The sequence below is a fragment of the Falco cherrug genome, chromosome 13, assembly GCF_023634085.1.
Source record: "Falco cherrug isolate bFalChe1 chromosome 13, bFalChe1.pri, whole genome shotgun sequence".
In the NCBI taxonomy this organism is placed as follows: domain Eukaryota; kingdom Metazoa; phylum Chordata; class Aves; order Falconiformes; family Falconidae; genus Falco; species Falco cherrug.
Window position 1 is genome coordinate 4,060,995 of NC_073709.1, and position 25,080 is coordinate 4,086,074.

Here is a 25,080-nt window from a genome sequence, read left to right on the forward strand (position 1 = left end):
GAAAGCTCTCCTATGGAATTCAACTGCTCCGCATTTCATAATCAAAAAGTGCAGACATCTGTGGTCACTCAGGTGGTGTCAAGCTGAGTTAAGGAAAAGATCAGGCGTCAGTTAATGAATGTTCTAGTTCTGCTACAGAAATAACAGTCTGGACAGCTAAAACAATCTCAATTTGGAAAAAAAACATTTTGTGCTCCTCATGTTTCTTATAAAACCAGTCTTCAAAGTATACTAGCCTGTATTCGTAAAGAGCATGCAATACTTCCCCCTCCCCCCCCCCCCCCCCCAGTCATAAGCACTTGCTTGGGGCTCTATTCTGTAGATGTGCTGTGTTCAGAAAGCCCACAGAAGCCACTAGCACTGACCTTTCACCTGACTGCTCTTGAGTATCTGCATTAGCATATATGTTCATAATGGCAGGACTACATTAATTTCAGTAACATGAATCACAAAAAACACTAAAAGGGAAAAGTACATTCTTAATTTGTGGTCCATTCTCAGTAATTCTGGGAAAATGTACTTAAACATCAGCCAAAATTCAGCTACAATGATATGTAAAGTAGACATCACCTAAGTCATTTATTCATGAATATGTTCTTTAAACTGATGCTTTAATAAGTATTTTAAATCCCTATTCTCACATTCTTTTGACAGTATCACCTCTTTCTCCCCCCTCTCCTGCAAACAGTCTTGTATCAACTGCCTTTGACTTTTAAAAATGCTAGAAATTCCTTTTCAGCATAGCAGATGGAGTACAGAAAATGCTGCAGCAGATTAAAAAAAAAAAAACAACCTAGGAAAAGATGTGTTCAGCTAAGACAGCAACAGCATCCTGGCAAAGCCCTACTTCCCAGGGTCGCAGAACTTACCTTTTTCTACAGCACTGAACTCACTTCAATTGCCACTAAACTGGCCAGTCTTTGATAGATTTGAACCACTCTTGAGGTAGAAATTCTAATGCTCCCTACAAGGAGTGTATCCTTAATAAAATTTACATAAATTGCAAGATCTTCTGAGCAGTACTAATCTGCAAACATTTGGAAACACACTACTAAGTGGTAGGCATTACTAGAAAAAAATATTTAACACTAACTTATTTAAGAAAATATCTCTAGGTTTGCATATTTAAACAAGGGTTATATTTAGAGGACATATTATTCTTCATGTTGTAAACTAAACTTGCACACCTTTCCCTGTTCCTCATGCACAAAATTCTTCAAGTATCTGTAGACTTGTAAGACTTGTAATTCTTCTCTCTTCAAGAAAGCTCTCTTGTGAATCCTAACTGCAGATTTATCTGTATAATAAATGTGGCCCAGCAGGCCTTAAAAAGTGCCAAAATAAAACAGCAGTAGTTATATCTAGCTTAATTATAGAGATATCTGTTATTTGGGAACATGTAGCAGAGTGAAAACAGCAAATGACATTCAGCATTCTTCCTGTTTATACTGGCTGTAGGCTGAAAGCTAAAAAGAGGCTCTGCCAACATGCACCCAGTGAATCTGCTGGCGTATGACTGCAGTTGGACACCTTCCTTTCCCTAAGGCTGAATTACCCATCTCTTAACAATCAGTCTAAGCTAAGTTCCTGTACTGGCTCTTACAGTGTAATATGTTTTACACAATTCCCACAGCAATCCAAGGATCAGGTGGATGCATGTAACCATGAAGCCTCAGTTTGTTCCAAGTAGACTTTGTGGTATTTTGGCAGGCAGGATTTGTTAGATTATTGTGATAATCTAACTTGCACTATGACTCCAGTAATGGCCTATCAGGAAAAAACAAAAATACCAAGGCATCAGGGTATGCCTTCACTGCACTCCCTTTGCCCAGCTCTCTCAGAACAATGATCCACTCAGACCAGTTTCCCCTATCCACGCTGATTCTAAACCCTGTGCAGTATCTCTCTCCACTACTATACTAAAGGCCAGACACTAGGTACTGAAGCTGAGAACAGGATGTAAAGTATATGCATACCACCATACCATTCCAGAGTACAACATGATGACCGTCTTCTACACCGAGAATATATTTTCAGTTAAACAAAAAACAAACCCGCACACATTCTCACAGAGACATTTTAAAAGGGACAGATAACTGATATTTGATGGTAAAATAATTCTCAGCACTGCTCTTTAGCATGCTTGGTGTTTACTGTGGTTCGCGCAGAGCTAAAAGGATTCTTCTCTTGACCGCTCTAAGAGCTCCCTCTGTTGTTACACAGAAGTACCACCGGAAGACATGTTCCATTATCCTCGCACCTTTTTCACCTTCAAGTGGCAAATCTTCAAACACTCCATCCTGATAGGTGAGAATCAACACGATTTTCTCAGATAACTTTTCATGCTTATTTTCTGCACAGGAGACTGCTATCTTATTCCAGTCTTCCAAAGTACAGATGGTATCAAGTAGAATAATCTGTCCCAACGCATCTAAGAAAAAAACAACCATATGTAAAGATCCTGCATTTGCCCTAGTAAGCTTTGTACTATTCATATTAAGCACATCACACAAATCATTCACTGTTTTTCCAGATGGATTACAAGTCTTAAAACTGAGTTTAAAAAAAAAAAAAAGCTGATGAAATTAAAGATCCGTAAGAAAAACAGCGTTTATTTTAATTTAAAAAGCTTAAAGGCCAAAATCCCCGATTGCACTCAAAATCACTTCTGAAACCCCCATGAGCAATAGAATGACAGGGGAGTTGCAGGCACTGAAGCTAAAGGCAGTTTATTGGGCCAAGACACAATAAGCACAATAGACGCAAATAACCATCCATGGACAAAGAAAACCTCATTTTCAGAAGTATAATCTTTAAATTTAAGTACTTTCTTAGCTAAGTCCAGGCAGGTAAATATTAATTTGTCTGCACACTAGTTTTTCAGGACCTGGCACTTGCTGCCCATGTGGTTTGTTGCAGCTGTCTGCCCTCGATTTGACTTCATGTTGCCTGAAGAGTTTTTGCCATTGTGTCCAGCAGTGTAACAACAACAACAAAAAAGTCCAAAAGTTCCTCTGAAAACTTACAAATCTTACAACACCATAGGGCTTTGTGTGTGTGTGTGTGTGCTAAGCAGGAAGCACTGAAGTTGCAAGCTGCCCAAGAGCCAGCCTACAGAGGCTCTGCTAGAAGCAAGGCAAATGCCTGGAGTTATTTCAGTGGCCGGGTTGCCCCAAGGTTGCAACAGCACAGACTGACCCTGTGTGTGAGGGCAGGCAGGGGGGGCCTTCAAATCTGACACCATGACTCTCATCCCTGTGGGTGCGCTGGAAGATGTGAGAACACATGGTTCAGCTGACTGTGAAGGAAAAGCTTTTATTCAGATCACATTATAAACTAGGAACACTGAATCTGAAGTCATTTAAAGGCTGAAATGGGAGTTGAATTGAAATTTCAAGTTAGAAAGGTTCTTACTAAAATTTTGCTGTGCTTACTCTTCTTGCTCGTTTCCTCCAATAGCTAAAACCCATGCTTTTTGTGATCAGCTAAGATAAAAGGCAGGACTGTAGCCCCCATAGATGAGAACAGTCATTTTCTAATCCACTGTTGACAGTGAATTAATGCAGGCTAGGACAATTTTCCAAAAGAAAGAAGTAATCATCTGAAAAGTCAAATACCAAAATTATGTATTTGCATATGGTTACCTCTCCCCTTCCTCACCATAAAAATCCACCATGATCTTGACTGATTTCCCTGAACACTGGGGAAAAGCTAGTGGTGACATTAAAAACTAACCTTCTTTTTTACTTGGAAAAAAAATATATAAAGAGTATTTTTTTCCTGTAATTATTTTAGAAATCTCGTAGAATGAAAAAAATCAACAAACACTAAAAGAGATGATAACCTGAAAATCCTCCCTCAAAATCATCTGAAATATGGCCAGGAAATAAAATAAGAATGAGAAACTGTACCTTAACAGAGCAACAACAGTCTAAGCAAGAATACACATAGAAATAGAAAAGGACACTGCCGGAAGGCACCTAAGTAGAAAGAAACCTAAGAAAGAACATAAGGCACCCTTCTTTCCTTTCACCATTTGATTAATGAACTCACAATGCACCAGAGAGGGCCAAATCAACCTATCAGCCTTGGGTTTGGAACTGCAGGCTATGAGAACCCCCACAGATTCCTACTGGGGTCCTTCCCAAAGTGCTGTGGAGATTTTCTAGCAGGTGTACAAAAACGATTTCCTTACTTCATCAGAGCATGCATGTATTGGTATTATGATAAAATACACAGTATTTAACAGTACTCTTGACATCTTGGTAAACACAATGACAAACATTCAGATATTTGTATTCACTTCAAATGTTTTCTATACGAACGTGGTCAAAAACATCACCGTTAAACCTGAAGTAAATACACTGTAGAACAATCATGGAAAAGAATACAAATGCCTTACTATTCACTTAACGAAAAGTGCTCCAGTTGCCAAATATAATCCATTGCTTCAAAAACTCAGCCCCACTTATATAGGCACAGAGCTACATTTTTGTGTGTACCAGACTGACCATACGCAACCTGAGCCAAAGCCAGGCATTTTGACTCATTGCTTGGTTCCACCTTCCTATAGTTATAAATAATATCTTCTACTGCCTCAGAAAAGGTAAACCTGAAGAAGACAAGGTAATAAAACCAACCAGTGTCACTAATGTGTTACATAACTTTGTGTCGTGGTTTAGCCCTAGCTAGCAACTAAGCCCCACACAGCCACTGACTCACTGCCCCCTGCCCTGGTGGGACAGTGGAGAGAATCGGGAGGGTAGAAGTAAGAAAACTGTGGGTTGAGATAAGAACAGTGTAATAATTGGGTGGGTGGGTGGTGGCGATTGTAATGAAAAGGAAAAGAACAAAAAGAGAGAGAATCAAACACCAAGAAAAACAAGTGATGCAAATGAAAAACAGTTGCTCACTGCCAACCGACCAATGCGCAGCCAGTTCCCCAGGAGCAGCCCCGGGCCAGCTTTCCCCCCAGTTCATGTACCGAGCATGATGTCATATGGCAGGGGTCCTCAAACTTTTTAACCAGGGGGCCGGCGCGCGGATGAAGTGGCAGGAAGCCATCTGCGGCTGCTTCGTTTCCCCCCCCCAACCCGCGGCGGAGGATGGTGGCGGGGTTCTGTAAATGCCAGGGGGCGGATTGAGGACGCTGGGGGGCCGTATCCAGCCCGCGGGCCATAGTTTGAAGACCCCTGTCATATGGTATGGAATATTCCCTCAGCCAGTTTGGGTCAGCTGTCCTGGCTGCGCCCTCCAGCCTCCTCACTAGGGTGGTGTGAGAAGCTGAAAAGTCCTTGCCTTAGAGCAAGCACTGCTCAGCAACAACTAAAACATCAGTGTGTTAACAATGTTATTTTCACCCTAAATCCAAAACACAGCACTGTACCAGCTTCTAGGCAGAAAACTAACTCTATCCCAGCCGAAACCAGGACACTTGGGAATATTTCAAAACAAGCTACATGCAGATTGTGTAGATGGGCATATTTCTGCATAAGTGTTTGTAAAGGAGTGTTTCAAAATCAGTACAGTACTTTACAGCTTTGGAATAGGAGGTAAAGCTCCTATTGACCTATACAAACAAGGCACCATTATATTTCAGTAACAGAGTATTTTTCAACAGGCTTCTCCAGCAAACAATTAAAAGCAATTTGCAGATCCCTGACTACTGTAAACATCTATAATACTTGAAATTAGAAACTACAGTTGCTTTTCACTCTTCCACCCTAGAGGAACTAAGCTATTGTCTACTAACACTGCATTTAGTAATATTTTATGATTCCCAAGGTGGTCATAAAGCATGGCTTGAGAAACACTGTTTCACTGTGATGATGTAACTAGCTAGGTCTTATTACTGTAAGAACAATAATGATTTCAGCATGTCAAAAGAGCAGGCTGTAACTGGTTTTTTGCATTAGTAGGCTAGGTTATGCGTTAGGACTGCAATAAAGAAGTGGTATTTTGATCCTGACACAAGGTGGGTTAGAATCTCAATTTAAAACTAAGATATGGACTAGCGTTAAAGAACGCTGTTGCTCCTCACAGGAGTCTTTCAGCATGAGAGAGGCACCCATTAGTTAAGTTAATACCAGACCAGTAACATTTTCACCTTTTCAAACAAATCTACTCTGGATTAGGAAAATGTATCTCTGACAGCTTAATGTCTTCTCCAAATAAAAAAATAGAGAAACAGATGCATTTCTAGAAACTCAAATATGATTGTATCCTATCCCCACAAATGGGAAGAAAGAGGTCAAGTGCACTTACGGGGTTTACACTTTAAATATGTTTTTAGTGCAATTGTGTTTGAAACTGTGGATCTGGTACTGACATCAACAACAGAATGAAAGAAATTAATATCCTAGTGCTTGCAGGTTTTTAATACACAGAAGTCTGTGAAAATTTTATATCCATATAGTTTTTATGTACAGTTTAAGAGAAAAAGTGGCTCAAAACTGAAGTCTACAATGCTGTAAGAAAGGCTGATAGGAACCAAAACAAAATGTGCCCTTCCAAAGGAGCTGACGATATTGTTTGGTCTACGCTCATACCGAATTCAGGATTTAGTAAAAGAACAAAAAAGATTTCCATTAATGTATTTTTGCTTGTGTTTTGTTTGAAAGGATTTACTTTGAAGAAAAGGCAAAGCCCCATGACTTGGGAAGTAAAGGAAGATGGGATGGCATATCACAAACCCATGAATCTCGGTGCAGAACCCACCACATACTTTTTCTGCTTAACCCCACGTGTTAACTAGATTTAGTCCCTTTCCAGATAATGCACATTTGATTGCTTCCAGAGTTATGGCTGAACTTGGAAGGTGTCCAGCTGCAGTACTGGAGTTTATCAGTTCTTTAAGGCAGCTAACAACTAAAGGGATGGAAACAAAAGTCATTGGCTGAGCACCCAGAAAAGTATCTTTCACTGTTTATGACTTCTTAAGTTCTAGACTTTGTTTGCTGATACCCACCAATTTTTACCTCAGATTTAATAATCACAGATGTTACTGAAAACTAAGGCAACCAGTACTTCTGGAGCAACCATTTCCATGTAATAAAAGGTATTTTCTCTAGATGGGCACTAAATTTCCTTAGCACTTACAGGTGTGGAAAACCAAAGAAGCAGGGGCTGTGCATTTTAATGTCTTAAAATAGCAGTTTGACTCCAGATTTAAAAGCAGACTCGGTAATCTTTATTCCTATCCATCCCAAAACCTAAGATTCTTTATTCTTGGCATCTCTGTCAGTTGTCTGAAAAAGGCAGGCACAATCAGGCAGGCAGGAGTCCTTCAGCAACTTCAGCAATAACCTTTCAGCTGAACAAAGAGTAAGGCTAATACAAGGATACTATGGGATATATGGCATGGGTCTTTTTAGTTACATAGATTTTCTCCTGGTTTAGGACAGCTTTATGTTGTTTCATCATTTCAAAACTGCCAGAAAATTAGAAAAATGGTTATCAAGCATGAACCTTACTGTAACTTCTAGTAGTACGAATTCATTGTAGTGGACTCCATTCGGCTGCAAATGGGCACAAAACCAGCAGAAAATATACCCATCCTTGATTTCTGTAACAGTGCCAACAGCTCTCAATCAGTCTGCTTATACCTTTTTCCTGCCAGAAAAAGCAGCAACAAACCCCTTTTTAGTTATTAAGTATTGTTCACTGCTCATTTACCTGAAAAATATTTGTTACCTCGCCAAATGCATTACGGTATATAATGTAACACTCCTCAGATGGTCCTTGCTCAGCACAATCCACTTTCTCAGTTTCTGTCAATATATATGCTTGTAGAATACCTAGAAAACTCCTGTCCTTCTCAAAAATGGCGGGATGGAAGTCAGTTTTTCTCTGCTCCAATGTGATAGCATGGCATAGCAACCTAGCACCTTTCTTACACAGAGTCTAAACCTCTTTCCTCCTTTGTTCAACAACTGCCTTCAGATCAAAACCTGAAAGAAGAGTTGAAATTGTTAAAATAGCATCAGCTGATACTCATGTATTCAAGTGAGCCTTCATCCTGCTTTAACCCTCCCCATATTCAATTCATAAGCATAAGCCCACCTAACAAGTAATTTCCAAATTTCCAGTGCTTCTCTATCCCTAATTTACAGCTTTTCCGATCCTAGAAATATTTGCCCTATAAACCCAGATACCTTTCGCACTGACCCTGTGGAATCTGCAGGTGGCGAGGTAGCTGTGAGATGTTTAAACTGCCTCCACAGGGACTGAGGGGAGAACACAGATTTCTGGGATTTCCCGCTGTAGCGCAGACTGCGGTGGCACAGCTACCTGAAAAACCCGCAATCCCCCGAACAGCCGCCACCGCCCGGAGCAACTACAAGGCGCACAACGCGCCCCCGCCCCGCCGGCCCGCCCGACGAGCCCGCTCCCTCACGGCCGCGGAGGACGGCGCGGCGCGAGGCGGGCCGCGGGGCACTGTGGGAGCTGCAGTCCCGCTCCCCCTCCCGCGGCGGGACTGCAGCTCCCAGCATGCCGCGCCGCCCCCCGCCCCTCCGCCGGCGCGGGTGGAAACCCCGTGCGGCGCAGCGCGGCGCCCTTTCGGCGAGCCGCCATTCTGGGAGCAGGTCGCGGCTGAGCCGTCGCTCCGCGGCCGCACGCGTGGCCGCCCCGCCGCCGCCCTCGCCATGCAGATCTTCGTGAAGACCCTCACGGGGAAAACCATCACGCTCGAGGTGAGCCGCCGCGGCCCCCCACCGCGCTGCGCCGTCGGGCGAAGGAGGCGGGAGCGGGGCCCGGGGAGGGCTGGCGCGGCGGAGGCGCGGGCCGCGGCCCGGGGGTGAGCCAGCCGGCCCGGCCCCGTTGCGGCCCGCGCCCTCCTCGGGCTTCCCCGCGGCATGCAGCGCGGCGCGGGCGAAGGGAGCCGCCGGCCGGCCGGGCCCCTCGGCGCACCGGGTGCACGGGGAGGCGGCTGCGGGCCGGGTGCGCCGCCGCGGCCGGGGCAGCGTGCTTGCAGCTCCTGTCCCGCGGCTCCTCCGGGCTACCGGAAAGGCAAAGCGCGTTTTGAATCCATTGTTTTGTTTCATACCAGGTTGAGCCTTCTGATACTATAGAAAATGTGAAAGCCAAGATCCAGGATAAGGAGGGTAAGGTCAAGATGTGCCTCCTATTCGCTTTCGGGTCGATGTGTATCTTGGCAGAAGCGATTGTCTGCGGCAACCTATTATTTCATTGTAGAATGTCATCGTTCGTGTTCCTCGTTTAATCTTGATTTATGTCACCGTTAGGCATTCCTCCTGATCAACAGCGACTGATTTTTGCTGGTAAGCAGTTAGAAGATGGACGCACGCTGTCTGACTACAACATTCAAAAAGTGAGTAGGAAAGGCTGCAGCACTGTTGGAGCAGGCTACCCTTTGCTGCTGAGCCTAAGAAACACTTTAAATGGATTAAACCAAATCAGCTGATTTGGGGCTGGGTAGCACTTGTGATGGGGGAAGTAGTGATGCTAAGACTGCTGCAGCCCAGTCTAGTTTCAGGTCACAACATTGCTAACAGCTTCTGCTGCCAGCCCTCCCTTCTGTCAGACCTGGCGTGCTGCGGCCCGCTGCTCTGGGGGCTAATGGGACAAGTCCTGCACATTTCTGCCAGCTTAACCTGACCAGTGAGCGCCACTAAAAAGGAGGAGCTACAAGTAGCTGTTGGTTCGGCTTAGTTGTACCATGAACCTATTCTGCACTTGCAGTTAGAACCGAGGAATATAGTCACAACGATATTTTACAGTAATTAAACCTTATGGGGATTGAGATGCAGCAGCCCACTGTTCTCTGGAGCCAGTTCATTTGCAGACTTGTAGGGAATAATAGTCTTGGAGCTTTCCTTATTGCCTGGTGCTTGAGGTCTACTTTCTGTTGATAAAAAGCCTGCTTAATACTTTCTCAAGACGAGCAGCATTTTTTAGTCTATTTCATGTGCTTCACAAATAGGAATCAACTCTTCACCTTGTGCTGAGACTTCGTGGTGGTGCCAAGAAAAGAAAGAAGAAGTCTTACACTACTCCCAAGAAGAACAAGCATAAGAGAAAGAAGGTTAAACTTGCAGTGCTTAAGTACTACAAGGTATGTAGAACTAACTATAGGTGAAACTTGGTGAAAACCCAGCCCTCACCAGGAGGGACGTAAAGGCTGTAACTAGTCTGCATGTAGCCTGGCGTATTTAATTTCTTCTTATATTCTTCTATTTGCAAGTATCCCACCTGTTAAATAAAAGCGAAACCGACGTTTTGCAGCTGGGCATTTCAAGAAGTCGATGTAACTGTCATAAAAGAAAAATACTCAAAATTTGCCACCTTTTAGCGCTGGTGATAGTATATGAGATGTTGCTTCTTTGCCCTTCCCAGGTGGATGAGAATGGCAAGATCAGCCGTCTGCGCCGGGAGTGCCCCTCTGAGGAGTGTGGAGCTGGAGTTTTCATGGCTAGTCACTTTGACAGACACTACTGTGGCAAGTGCTGTCTGACATACTGCTTCAATAAACCAGAAGACAAGTAAATGTACTAAACAATAAAAATTTGAAGTTCTGTACGGCTTAAGAATTTATTTCTGCTTCTTGTGGCATTGTTTTTCTCTCTTATCAGCAGAGAGGAAATAAGCTGTGAAACTGGATGCTGATTGCCAGCTGGGATGAAATACTTTGACTGTAGACTGGAAGCAGTAACTTCTTTTAAAGAGTGGCTTTGATTACTTAGTCTCCTTCAAAAGGAGATAATGGGTAGTAATAGCAGAGAAAAAACTCCAGCGCTAGCTACACTTAGAAGTAATCTCTTTAAACATGAGGAGCACAGTACAGTACATCTAATCCAGAAAAACAGATGAAGGGGTCTGAAGTCATGTCTACAGAAAACAGAAGAGCCCTGCTCACAAAATGCAGTTTTTCAGTATGTAGCCTGCACAGCAGCACCAGGGAGGGGAAGAAGATGGTTCAGCTATTTTGGAACCAATAGATAGTCATCAGAAACATTGACACAGTGATAGTTTTACACATGTGAAATGCTTGCAATTAATTGCTGTAGGTTATCCCATATTCTAATGAGGCAAGCTGGTTGCTTAACAAGATTTAAGAGTAGGACATCTTATACGAACATCAGATAGAATGAAGCTTGTACACCTCTTAAAAGTTTCTTTAATATTAAAGAGTTGAAGGCCAGCCAGGAATAATACATGTCCTTTTGTGTTAATGTATTCAAATGTATTTTAAAATCCTGGATCCCAGGAAGTTGTCTGTTGAACTACTTTTTCTTCATAACAGATAATTTCGTCTCCAATATTGAATTCTATATGGTTTTCCAAACTCAATCCACAATCCATACCCATTTTTATTACCTGGACATCATCTTTATGATGCTTCAGTGATGATAAAGATCCTACAAAGAGAAAGTACATCAAAGAGCACAGAAGTGTTTTGGTTTGCCCTTCTTAAGAGAACTAATGTTTCACCTCCTAGCAACAAAATGAAAGCAAAACAATGTAGGGATTGTGTGCACTTGCAGCTAATGAAAGTCAGTCCTTTTCTGCAGGTAAACCCTGTGATGCTCCTGCTTTCCTACCAGAGCTGGTGGTTAGAAAAAGGTCTGGATAACAGCACAGTGGCATTTTGCATTTTTTTGCTAGTTGGAACAACTCCATCCTAAACAGCGTACAGGATTACCCTATGATCAGATACGTGCATTTTGCACTAGCTTCACAGGGAACTAGCAGTGTCTTAATATTCTACAAATACATGTTTTGTGGCAATTACTCTTACCTTTCCAAATAACATCCCCGTTACGGATGAGCTTAAACTTCATTTTTTTGTCTAGCAGCCCCTTCTGTACTCTGCATCCAGCTACTGGAATTTTGTTTTTTCCTACTGTTACAGAGAAGATGTTGAGAACAGAAGCTTCCCCTAAAAGAAAAAAAGTTATATGAAGTATACTAAAATAATAAACTGGCAATAAGTGGAAGCAAGCTACACTTTTGCTTAGCAAGCTTTCTAACAAAACAGAAAAGCAGCTACAGAGGAATATAAAATATTTGATACGATAGGAACACTTCATTGGAGAATAAACTTTAGGCTACATTGCAAAACAAAAGTTTATCAGTGAATGAAAACTCACCTATTGTATTCTCTACCACAGAGGGGGGTAGTCTGCTATTTATCTCTTCTTTCACGTCATCAATAAGTTTGTAGATGATATTGTGAAGTTTAATTTTTACTCCCTTTTTAGCAGCCAGCTGTTTAATACTGTCATTGGCTTTCACACTGAATCCAAATACAACACCTGATAAATAAAACAATCAGCAAGTGATGACTACAAGAGAGCACTCCTTAAACAGTATGTGAAAGCGGCTGCTGTGTCTATTCTGTAATGCTGAACTTGCAGGGGAATTGCTGGTCAGCAAAAGAAGAAACTGCTACTTCCCTTTACCGGAGAGGCTGCTTATTTCTCCCTCTATTGCACACTGCTACTAACCTTGTATCAAATGGTTCAAAAAAAGCAGTCACAGAAAGTTCCCCAATGACAGAACTGGAGGTATCAAAACAAACTAATGCTCACACACAGCTCACCACAGCTCATGCGAAGGACAAGGTCCTCACATTTTTGGGCCAGAAAAAAGTTTGGCTGTCCAAATTAAGCTGGAAGTGTATTCTTAAATCATTCTCATCCAACTGTGGATGGACTATGGCAGGTGAGAATTACGGGGTAAAACCAGGAACGACTGACAGTCCTTCCAGTCGTGTCCCTGAAGAAAAGGAAATCTGTAACCTACTTTCCTAGCTTTGCCTGGTTTGAGCATGAGAGTAACCCAAGTGAGAGTCAGAGTTTAACCTTAACAATTCAGCTACTGGCAACAGCTTCTCAAGAGTCCTTCCATTTTCCTGACATGTCCAGCCTTCCCCACCTGCATTCCTGTTCCATGTTAAAGGAAGCATTATATTGTTTACCTTATTAATGCTGCTAATTATTGAGAAAACAAAGCCAGAATTAAGGCCTTCCCATTTCAATAGTTTGTACAAATTGTAATTTGATTTTTAAACACACACCATTAAATGCTTCAGCCAGACTTATGTCAGTTTCGCTGATGTCTCCCATTCCAAAATAAATGATATCCAGTTTACATTCACCGTCACCATCATAGCTGTCCAGAATGTTCAAAACAGCTTCAACAGATCCATCCACATCACCTGTGTGTACAAATGGAAGTACTGCTGACTTTGTATGTATCAAAGAAGCACTGAAGTAGAACTAAGGGCACGACAACTCCATGCTATGCAACATGGCCTTTTGACATCTATCATTCTTATTATATTTTCAGTAGCATGTTAAAACACATCTAACAAGTCTATTAATTCAAAAAAGGAACTTAATAAATACAATAGGACCAGAGGCTCTGTATTTGCTGCCATTTTCACGTCAAGTTTGCATAGCTCCCTCTGTGCCACCTGAACTAATACGTAATTGCTCTTGTCCTCCATTTTGCTGATGCAGTACTGCTGCTCATATAGCTTGTATTTTTAATTTTTTTGTAAATTTATATATATAGGCAATTGTATGGGTTTTACAAGTGCCTGTATATTATAGGCTCATAGATTTTCCTGTTGCTCTGGCCCTGCTGGAAGCACATCCTTCTGACCACGGAATGTTTTCTGATGCCCCTCCCCTTACTGAAGAAGTTCAATAATCTGTTCAGTTTAAAACTGATGAAACTTCTGGTAACAGAAATTTTGTTAATAGTTTAGAGCTATGCTTTCAGACTGAACATTTGAGAAGCACAAAAACAACAGAGCAGTAAACAGGACAGTACCTTTAACGACTACCGATAGCACGTTTTTGTCCATCTCTGTTCTCTCTTTAGGCTTTGAATACATTAGATGCTTATTGGCCTTGTACAGCACTGCCTTCCTCTGTCTCCAGGTCAGATGGGCTAGCTTCTGTTGCTTCTGCTCATATTCCATCCTGTGCTCCTTTTGCTTTGCTTCAATAGCTTCCACATCCCTTTTCATCCTCTCCTGTTGTTCAACATAGGTTCTCCAAGCCACAACTTCACGTGCCCTTTGCTGGGCAGGAAGACAGAAACATTACCTTTCAAAGCACTGCATCAGAAAACACACTAATGCAGTTTCATCCTTTTGCATCTTCTCTACAGGCTCACTCATTTTCTTTCACATTTAACAACAGATTTTGCTGCAAGGATGGCAGAGAATGAGCACAATAGCTCCCTCCCTGGGCTACAACAACATGACTCAAGGCCTGTTTCTATAGTACGTCTGCACTGCAGAAAAGAATTATTGTTAATTCTTTCATGTGGTAATCAACCAGCTTTCACAACACCTATTTCAAACATACTTTATTTATACGTATTATTTTGTCAGAAACTAGTTGTCTCATTCTAAAATTAAAACACTGATATCATTAGGTATGGGATGTTCTCCAGGTAGGGTGACAGTGTGATCACATAAAAAAGAAAAAAGCCTTCTGCACCCTTAGAAAGGGAACACGTTAGAACATATCCCAGCTTACCCCAGCAGAAGCCACTCAGGACTGCAGCCACTGCAAACAAAGCACCAAGGAAGGCAGGATGACCATGAGCAGCAAAAGCATGAATCAAAAGGTGACTCATTTTTAATTCCAGAGGCAGCCTGCTTTCTTCATGTGATTGTAAAGCAGGTTAATCTGGATGCATGGAGATGAGGACAGTCCGGGAGATGAAAGGTAGGGGCAGTGGAAAAGAAAGAGGTAACGTACAAATCCTCATTCCTCTTCTAGAGCACCTAGCTCAGGTCTCTTATTACCCATGCCTGGCCTTCATCTTTCATCAGATTATCCAGGTTTAGAATGAAAGCTATCACTTTTTTTTTTTTCCCTCAGCTCCTTCCCATCCACCTTACTGCTGTGTGAGTTTTGCATTAAACAGTTCTTTCTGTACCTCAGATTCTACTTCAAGGATTTCATCTCCTGCTGAAGGGACTTCCTTCCAGCCCATGATTTCCACTGGGATGCCTGGAGAGGCTGCATCTACAGCTTTGCCGTTCTCATCAAACATGAAACGCACTTTTGCCCACGTCTTCCCTCCAACCAGGACACAGCCTTTCCTCAGAGTTCCTCTTTGTATGATGGCTGTGGTAACTGGACTAGCGAAAAGCAGAGGAGAAAAATGACAGACAAAATAAAAGCGACTCTTCTCCCTGTTTTCATGGTTAGCACAGGTACGCAAGCAAACCAAAACATGCTAGTGATTGATCACAGGCAGATATTCCTGTGACATTTTACTAAAGCACCAGTAAAATTTTAAAGTGACTTGCAAGAGGCCCAAAATGTGTACTGTACTCCCTTCATTTCTGCAGATCAATACAACATTTGGCATTTGTGAGATCAGCAACAGACTGATTTTACACACTGACTCCCCCACCGCCCAGAAAAAAAAACAACAAACAAACCCCAACAACTTCCTGGAATTCAGTTCATTTTTAGAGGGGCAGAACACACCTTGTTTGCAGTGAACCTGCAAAAGGACTAAGACATTTAAAAGAGTAAAATGTCATCTTACTCACAATTCGCCCAAAAAAGCGTAAATATTATCCTATGACTATTAACTCAATAATTCCTACTTTTTTAGTGACATTAAATAAAAACACATCTGCTCTAGCATTTTAAACTATTTCCTGTGCCAACAGGATGTAATTTCAGTGATATGATGAATTTTGCCCTATCAGTTTGTAACTTCTTTTTCTGGCACTCATTGCTGTAGGGTAACATTTCAATGCTTGATTACAACCACTGCAAAGAAACCATTAGTTTTATTTAACAACAGCAACAAGAAGTTCAGTGTTAAACACAGAGGTACAACCTCCGGAACCTCCTGCTCTGTTACAAATTGCTCCATCAAGTTGTAAAGGCAGCAGATCACTTACCCTTTCCCTTTGTCTTTGCGAGACTCAATTACAGTCCCCTCTACCAGACCTGTGGGATCTGCCTTCAGTTCTAACATCTCTGCTAAAGCAACAGTTGCTTCTGCTAAAACCATCAGGTTTTCACCCTGTATAAAACCGTACACAAAAAATATAAATATATATATATGTGTAGAGGAAGTGCCCTATTAAAGTAAGATCAGAAGTTGAAATCTTAGTGCCAAATTCTCCCTTTTAATTCAGAACTTCTAACAACACAATACAGTCCAACAGCACAGATCCCCTTGCCTTCAAGGCAAGCCAGCACTGAAGTAATAAACTATTAAAACTCCTGCACAGCTGGTCCAGACTGCATGAAATATTAGGAAGGACAGTTTCCTTGCTTCTCTGTTCATAGCATCCAGGTTAATGACGCAGAAAAAGACCTTGCAATATTCTGGTACAAGTTTATTAGGAATGCAAATTAAAAAAAACCAAACGGCAACCAACAAAAAAACCCCCACAGCTAAACAGACAAATCAAAATTGATGACACCTACCACCCAGTCAAGATTCCAGGACATCAAAGAGACAAAACAGTTGGTCTGTTTTCTTTTTTTCTTCCCTTGTTCTAATTACATTTTATTTTTGAGAACAGATACAACAAGCTAGCTGTCAGCAGATCCAGATCTACAGGAATTAAGGCAACAACAGAGGTGGGTGGAGAAGCCACTTTTATGTATACCTATTTTAAAGTGTAAGGGCATGACTTCAAAAGGTATTGAACTTGTCAAAATTTTAGAAAATTACTTGGCATGCATTTAGAAAGACAGCAATAAAGCTAAGATACTGCTGCATCAGTTTGGACAAAGCTGTTCTGGCCACCACAAAACTAAAGTTCAGATTTTAGTTCAGTTTTTAGCTATCAGTTGTTTGCAAAGCTAAGATGGTAAATCTTGTAAGACCACCACAAAACTACGTTCCTGTGATTAGCCATGTTTAGGAAAATACTTACTTACTCTCTGATTTCATACAAATGAGCATATGTAAGAAGAAACAGCAATTAAGATTAACCTGAAAAACAGCCACTAAATTTCCAGAAGAAAAATGAGGTATTATTATTGTTCACTGAAGGTCTGAGCCTCAAAATATGATACAAGTATGTTTCAAATTATTCCAGTGAGACCCAGCAGCTCTTAGCTCATGGTAAGGTGTCAAATACTAGGAAAGTAAGCATTTTATTTTTCCAGCTGCCAAATAAAATGCAGCTGTATGCACATACTAGATGCCCATGAACACCCTTTTTTCCACCAAAACCTTACCTTGAGTGCAGAAATATTTACAGCTTGAACATCACCTCCAAACTCTTCACAGACCACATCGTAAGCCAGCAGTTCCTTCTTTACTCTTTCAGGATCAGCTTCAGGTTTGTCACATTTATTAATGGCAAGGATAAGAGGAACTAAAAAGAGAACACACTCATCACCAACATAAGCAAAAACTTGCTGCTACTAGTACAGTTGCAATAGAAGATTAGAGCAGCTTATGAGCATGTAGAACAAATCATCCCACTTGCTGCCTACTCCCTGAGCAGCCATTGAGATCTGAGCTACCACAAGTAAGCTGGAGGAGTTACCCTAGTAGGGAAGGGGAAAAAAACCCAACAATAAACCCCACACCCCACCTCTGTAAGTGCTCCTCTCACGAACTGCAAGTCCTGAAAAAATTATTTTAATATCTTTATGTAAAACTACAACATTCAGTACATTTTCAAACTCCTTCCCAGAGGAGAAGGAATAGGACTACAACAGTTATATCCCAAGCTCTGTGGATTCCAATTCAAGGAGTCTCTTTTGAGAGGTAAATAATAAGCACTTCACTAACGTCTAATTGAACTGCATAGGAACACACACCTTTATTAACTTTGTGTACCGGGCTTGCCACTCACTCCAGAATGTCATGTTAACAAGTCAAACACCATACCTCCTGCATTTTTAGCATGTTGGATAGATTCTACAGTTTGCTGCATTACTCCATCTTCTGCCGCTACAACCAGTATGACGATGTCAGTAACGTGGGTACCTCTTGCTCGCATGGCTGAAAAAGCTGCATGTCCCGGAGTATCAAGAAAAGTTATTTTTTCCCCAGAAGGCAAATGCACTGTGAACAAGTATATATAATACATTTTAAAATCCACATTTCACATAGCTTTATTTGACTTGTTGTAAATCAAGCATCATTCCTTTAGGAGCTTTTTTAGTAACAATGAGGTATTTTAGGCAGACAGATAACTGTCAGCATGCAGGTCAAAGAAAGCACTTTTAACTCCTCAGGAAAGAAAAATCATCCTGGGATCTTTCATAATCCAAAATAGTCTAAATACAATTTCAACTGCACAGGCAATCCACTTCAAAGTTCCATCCACTTAGTTATGACAGTTACCACCAGTTATGGTTTCCTTTTTCACTGCTTATATAGAAACTGTTCATGTTGCAACACTTTTCCCCAATGAACTGACAGCAAGTCAGCCCCTTATGCAAAATTAAGCGTAAACTGTTTTATACGCAAGCACATACACTTGAATCATACCCAGAAAAGCACCAATGTGTTGTGTAATGCCTCCTGCTTCCATTGACGCCACTTGAGTTTTTCGTAGACTGTCAAGTAAGGTCGTTTTCCCATGATCAACGTGGCCCAAGATAGTAACAACTGGGGGCCGTGGTGTTAGTACTGCTGGGTCTGCAGGCGGCCTACAATTAAAACAAAAATGTGTTTTGTAAATACCAAAGAAGTTCACTGAGCGGCATACGTGCCCACTACAGCTAACGAAGAGTCATTTATCAGAACTCAGTGATGAACAGGTAAGCCTAGCTTCTCACCACTACGATCACAAATTCTAGCTACACCACACAGTTAGCCCTCTTAGTACCCAGCCTTATTGCTGCATCAATTAATACTGCAATTCAATGTATCAAAGAATTGGCTTTTCTTCAGAGAATGGCATAGAAAAAGCTCACCTAGAACAAATCGAATCTGACTATCAGTTTTACCGCAAAAGAAATCAAACTTTATCTCTTAAATATTATCAGGTTGCGACTATATCAGGTATTATCAACATACCGTCAGAACAAAGAAAATACAGTATATGAAAAAAACACTTGCAGCAACAAATAGGATAAAAAGAGCACTTCACAACTTACCTTTTCACAGCATCTGTGTTTTCTCTTTCTTTTTCCTCTTTCAGTTTTGCTGATTTATACTTCATTCCTGATTTTTTAACAATTATCTTGATATGGTCTTCATGTAAGGTGGAATCTGGTTCTAGTGAAGCAAGGTCAATGTCTGTGTACAGCAGCGCTTGGTAAACATGATCTGTAAAAAAAGATAAGGACATTTAACAATTACATCCACAAAAACATGGCACACAAAAAACCCCACTTCATAAGACTTTCTCATTAGTAGTTTATAACGTGCTAGTGAGTTTCACTCACAAAGCACTTTTCTTTTAGTTAATCCAAGAGTTCCTGTTACACTAAGACCTTGATTCAGAAAGATTTACTGAAAATGACTGCTGTATTAGATGCTACAATGTTGATTCTCCACTTAGATTTTCATTGCTTGCTTTTCAGTTATCCCCTAAGAAGAAAACAACAAACTCATCTAAACCAAATAGCACAGAAGTGACTCAAGGAGTCAACCGGTTCATAGGCCACTTTCTTTGGTAGTAGAAATACAGAACATATCGCAGTAGTCAGAAATTGTTACATGCTATCTCAGGAACATACAGCAAGACGCGACAGAACTTTCTGCTTCTCTCCTCACTGCCTAAAGGGAAGTTTGCCAGAAAAAGTACCCAGCTGGATAAAAAGAGATCGGAGATAGGTACAACACAGCTATGGAATTATTTCAAATGTGGACAGTTAAAACACGCTAAACCCCCTAAAACATCATTGAAAACTGCTCAAGCTGAGCCACTATACAACCAGGCACAGTTCGTGGAGTTAAAAGAACAAGCCTGCTTCTGTAACCCAGCTGCCAGGGTAGTCACCTGCAGAGGCGAGTGTTTCCAGACTTTTTTCCAGTCCAAATGTTTTTCTCTTTAGTCTGCCACTGCGTCTACCAACATTTTCTTTGGTATGCCTTGCTACGGGAGGGAGGGAGGGATTAGCAACTATTAATGCCATCATAGGCATCTTTGCCTCTACCACTTGCAAAAGCGGCATGATAGATTTTAGCTGTTGTGTTTCATTTGATTTCAAATAACAGAGCAGGCTCTCACCTATGTCTTTACCCATAGCTCGAGCAAGTTCCTCAATAGTCATCATCTGCTTTATCTCCACTTCACCTTTTGACAGTGGCATCTTCTTTCTCTTCTTTTTTGTCTCCTAAGTGGAATTAGATACATATATAGGAACACATAGCTGGCATAAACTAAAAAATAGTAAAAACTATTAAAAAGGCAATGATCTCAAGCTATATGATGTAAACACATCTTTTTTACATTACTAATAAATACAATAAACAAATGACTTAACACATCACACTGAATATTTAAAATTTATAACATACTATACTTAATCTGTTTTTACTTTTAAATTTTCGAAACAAGGAAACAAAATAATTTCCATTTAATACTTTCCTCCTGCCTCTGCAAGATTTATGATGATGCTGGTGTAAGCACTTTAAGTCAGTATTTGAGACGGAGTGTGCTGGTTTGGGCTGGGATAGAATTCATGTCCTTCACGACAGCGGCTACAGGGCTGTTTTGGATCTGTGCTGGAACAGCGCTGACAACCCAGGGATGTTTCAGTCGCTGCTGGCCAGAATTACACAGAGCCAAGGCCTTTCCTGCCCCTCACCCCACCCCGCCAACACAGAGGCTGGGGGCACACGGAGCTGCGGGGGCACACGGCCAGCCCCAGCTCCCACAGGGTATCCCACACCGTACAGCCTCACGCTCGGCACGTGAAGCCGGGGGGAGGAGGAAGGGGGGGACATTCGGAGCGATGGCGTTTGCCTTCCCAAGTCCCTGCTACATGTGATGGAGCCCGGCTGTCCCAGGGATGGCCGAGCACCTGCCTGCCCGTGGGGAGCAGCTTCGCTTGCGTGTGCGGCTTTTGCCTTACTTATTAAGCTGTCCTTACGTCAACCCACGAGCTTTCTCGCCTCCACCCTTCCGATCCGCTCCCCACCCCGCTGCAGGGGGGCAAAGCGAGTGGCTGTGTGCGGTTTAGTTGCCAGCTGGGGTTAAATCACAACAGGGAGTCACACTACAGTCACACACTAACTACATTTTACCTATTAAATGTAAAGTAAATTCTCTATATTCATTAATAAAGCTCCTTTTTTTTTTGTAATTAAGGTTATCCAATGGAGTTCTTGTACTTTGACATTTCACACAAAATCTGAGATTATTGGGTTTTGTTAATTACCTCCTTTGTAGCTAGATGTCTGCGTTGTGATAAGTCAATACTGATTAATTTGTCTTTTTGCCAGAACCGTGGATACAGAATGGACCACACAGGATGTGCAGATGACTGCACAGGCTTCCATTGTGCTCCGTGAACTTTTCCGTAGGAGAGAGTACGCAGCTGCTGGCAGGCACCACGTAACTGGACCAGATTTTCAAACTTTAGTATCAACCCTCGATTCATTTCTACACTGAAAATACAAAGGACACATTGAAATCAGTCTCAAAGCTGAAAAATATTCTTTTCTATGATAATACAGACAGGAACACAAGGCACAAATGTTATGTTTCAAAACAGGGTTTTTAATGCTGACAAAATTGAACAGTTTGGTAACTCTTCCAGTTTTTCAGTTTTCGTAAGTGCTTCACCCTTCTCCACTATCCCACTGCAGACACACAGATCTACTAATACCGCCACAGCTTACAGATCTTTCACTTTTCTCCACTGATCTTTAACATAAACTACTGAAATCCCATTTCAGGTTCTTTAACACTACCTAGAGAAAAAGGGGCATTTGCACTCCTCATGCTATACTGGTAAGTTATCCAGATGTGACCCAGCTCTCTAGGCCAGTAAAGCACATTCACAAAACCCTGCTTACATGGGCATGTACCAATGCTAAACGACTACAGCACTGCAGTAATACCGCTGCTGTCACGCAGAGAGACGTTCTTTGAGGCTGAACGCTGGCTTAGCAATTAAAAGTTTCCAAGGCTCTTCTGTCAGATCATCCCGCATCTTAACTATCTTAACTTTGGACTGAGTTATTTTACCAATTATGCCACAAAACTGTCTCCTATTTGAACATGTCTTGTTCAGAGTTGTCTATTTTTCCTTCTGCTCAGTGATGACATTCTCTATACCTTCTATGTCTTCTCTCAAAGGTGGCTTTGTACCATCTTCCAAGCAGCTCCAAATGAGTGAAATGCTTTATCAGTTCCCCTCAGAATGACTGAGATCTATTTAAAAACTCTCCTGTATCCCCATACCTGCAAGAAGTGAGCAGATGACAAACCAATCAGCCAAAAACAACTACCTCCCCCCCTCCCCCGCCAAAGAGAATTTTAAAGCGGCAGAACAGCTAAAACCGAGGGACCCCCAGGAGCTGCCCCTGGACGCTGCACACACCGAAAGGCAGCACAAGGCCAAGGAGAGGCCGGACAAGCTCGCAGCGTTGAGATCCATGCAAGGTTGCTCACTGCAAAGAAACCACCCTGGCTCTCGGGGCCCGCGGGCCACCAGCGGCTGGGGCAGACACCCCTCTGGCTCGTCCCGCTCTTACGCTCAGCCTTTCGGCCAGCGCTGAGGAGAAGCCCACAGGCCACACGGGCCTTTCGCCTCACAAGCCGCGCTCACCACCGGGAGGCCTCAGAAACAGCCTCACCCCGCTGCGCGCCGGACCGCACCGCAACGACGCGCACCATGCGGCCATCAACCTCCCGGACACCTGCCCGCTGCAACCCTCCCCGCCGTCGCAGCCCCCACACCCCCTTCTCCGAGCCTGCAGGTGCGGCGATCGCAAGCAGGCGGCCCGGGAGAGCACTGGCCGCAGGCGGCGACCCGGCGGCCCCCGCGCCGTCAGCCCGCTGGGGGGGGGGTGTGGGTGGGGGTGGGGGGGGTGGTGGGTGAGGGGGGTGGGGGGGGTGGTGGGTGGGGGGGGTGGGGGGGGGTGGGGGGGCCCGGCGTCCCCCGCGCCCGCCGCGCGCTCCCTGCCTCGCGCCGCCGAGCCGCTCTCTGCGCAGGCGCCGGGGCGCGAGGGCAGGCGCAGGCGCGGTGGGGCCCTGGGCGTGGCCGCAGGGGCCGGCTGGGGGCGGGGCGTCTCCTCACAGCGGGCGGGAGAGCCGCTGGCGGCGGCCTGGCGTTCCTCAGCCCTGGCACCCACCCGAGGGCTCGGCATGCTCTTTTATAAACCGCTTTAACAGGGTTTTCTCCAGCCTGCTGGGAGATAGTACCTTTCCCTCGCGACGTCCTCCCACCCATCTCCAATCTAAAGCCTTAACATGAGTGAACCTTCTAAAGTTCTCTCTTAATTTGTCATCTCTGAAATGATACCACTTAAGAGACAAGGAAAAAAAATCTAGGGGCAAGTGCTGTAAGTGGTTTTTGAAAAAGCCTTGGTGTTCCCTCATTAATACCATTTGTAAAACCCAGAGATAATCCCAAATTACATCCCATGACACCCTTTAGCCTTGGGGGTCTGCTTGGGACAGTGGTGCTCCTACAGTGACCTCCAAGCAGCTGCAGGTTGTAACAACCCTAATTTCCTCTGCGTATGTGTGAGCTGTGTATTTTACATGCTTTGCCTGTAATGGGGGACTTGCAGCAGTTCCCACTGGTGGTTCTTCCACACGCAACAGGCAGTGCTATGTGTTTTGCTGCCCTCAGGATCTTGCCACTGCAAGTATTTGCTGTTTTGTGATGCTGAGTATTGGAAAAAAACACCCATGTCCTGTTTCAAAGGCACCGTCTGCTGACGAATGCACCAGGTACTAACTGAGACGTTAAAATGCGCAGGGACCTCGAGTGTTTCTCCAGAGGTAAAATGCGAAAAAATATCTCAAAAATAAACCACAGTAAAAAAAGCTTAAATACCAAAGGATGTACAGAGGGCATTAGATACAGCCTGTTTCTGCACAGGGAGACAAATCAGGCAGAAAGATGGTGCAGAGCTGCCAGCCTGCACGCCGAGGGCAGCGCGTCCTTCACGCGATGGGGCTGTCTGGGGACCCTGGGATTGACCTGAAAAACGTTTTATTTGAAAGATAAATTTAGCACGCAAAACAGTCGCCAGAGTTTACTGCAAATCTGCTTTTTGAGTTGATCTTCCGTTGGATGTTGCCTGGAAATCTTTCCGTGCACTGCTGTAAGGCTCTGGGAATTAGCGTGGGATCATATTTTATCCACATGTCTCTTAACCACAAATTCATACTGTTTAAATTTAAAGCTTTATTATGGATTGCCTGTTTTCCTGAAGGGCAAACTGAAAACAAATAATTTCTGATGTCATAGGTCAGGATGATGGTTTGGGTTGTAGAAATATTTTCCACTTAACTATGTAGCTGTTAATGCTTGGCTTTATCCCTTAGTTGCAATTCTCGATTATTATTGGTTGCCTTTAAAAAAATAACACATTTGATTATGCAGTTCTTTTTAGCGTGTATCATTAACTAAATAGTTTACCTTATTTTCATCTTTCTAGCTTTGAATTTTTCTTAATGTCCTTATTTAGCTGCAACGTTTTCAGCGTAACTGTACACAGGCAACAAGCTCGCAGCTGAAATTACAGTAAGCACATGTACAAAAAATGTAATAGGTATAGATCTGAGACAAATACCTGTTTTGAAACCAATGTTCAAACCAAATACAGTTCCCGTTGGATGCGAAAACCTGATGTATGTCGAAGCATTGTTCCAGTGTCACCATTTGACAAGGAAAGAGACGGATTGTTTCAAGAAACTTGAGATACTGAACTGCACGGGAGGGGAGGTGCAGGGAGCTGTACGGAGAACGCTGTTCTCCAGCTAGACGTGTCCGAAGGAGGGTGGCAGTAGCCTGCGGAGCTGTGAGGCGGGAGGGACAGCCGGGTTCTTCTGCCCTACGGGGACGGCGAGCTCTGCCCTCCGGTGTCACAGGGCCCTGAGCCGCGGCAGTGGGCCCGTGCCTCTGCAGGCCTGGCTCGGCAGGGCCTAGGCCAGCGGGCCCCAGGAGCTACACAGCCACAGCCTCA

General features: G+C 43.1%; 3 protein-coding genes across 7 annotated transcripts; 1 reads left to right on the forward strand and 2 right to left on the reverse strand.

Moving 5' to 3' along the window:
- Positions 1-661: 661 nt before the first annotated feature.
- On the reverse strand, positions 662-8,647 carry CLHC1 (clathrin heavy chain linker domain containing 1). The gene is made up of 6 exons (XM_055725993.1): positions 8,534-8,647; positions 7,693-7,902; positions 7,497-7,611; positions 6,744-6,921; positions 4,464-4,648; positions 662-2,431 (listed from the first exon to the last, which is right to left on the reverse strand). Exons 1-6 carry the CDS (start codon positions 8,645-8,647, stop codon positions 2,151-2,153), a joined length of 1,083 nt encoding a protein of 360 aa, XP_055581968.1. The 3' UTR covers positions 662-2,150.
- On the forward strand, positions 8,537-10,554 carry RPS27A (ribosomal protein S27a). The gene is made up of 5 exons (XM_055725854.1): positions 8,537-8,693; positions 9,050-9,104; positions 9,246-9,331; positions 9,944-10,075; positions 10,357-10,554. The coding sequence occupies exons 1-5, from the start codon at positions 8,646-8,648 to the stop codon at positions 10,504-10,506; spliced, it is 471 nt and encodes a 156-aa protein (XP_055581829.1). The 5' UTR covers positions 8,537-8,645; the 3' UTR covers positions 10,507-10,554.
- Positions 10,555-11,121: 567 nt separating this feature from the next.
- MTIF2 (mitochondrial translational initiation factor 2) lies at positions 11,122-22,921 on the reverse strand. 5 transcript variants are annotated; one of them, XM_055725851.1, is made up of 15 exons: positions 22,738-22,919; positions 22,127-22,342; positions 21,315-21,543; positions 20,162-20,267; positions 19,083-19,254; positions 18,472-18,632; positions 17,866-18,042; positions 17,205-17,344; positions 15,908-16,032; positions 14,923-15,127; positions 13,801-14,053; positions 13,040-13,180; positions 12,111-12,275; positions 11,759-11,899; positions 11,122-11,378 (listed from the first exon to the last, which is right to left on the reverse strand). In XM_055725851.1, exons 3-15 carry the CDS (start codon positions 21,534-21,536, stop codon positions 11,209-11,211), a joined length of 2,178 nt encoding a protein of 725 aa, XP_055581826.1. In that variant the 5' UTR covers positions 21,537-21,543; positions 22,127-22,342; positions 22,738-22,919; the 3' UTR covers positions 11,122-11,208. The 5 variants fall into 5 exon arrangements, with proteins under 5 accessions (XP_055581826.1, XP_055581825.1, XP_055581827.1 ...); XM_055725850.1 differs by having other exon boundaries at positions 22,482-22,919; XM_055725852.1 differs by having other exon boundaries at positions 20,162-20,264; positions 22,127-22,921.
- Between the last annotated feature and the right edge of the window lie 2,159 nt (positions 22,922-25,080).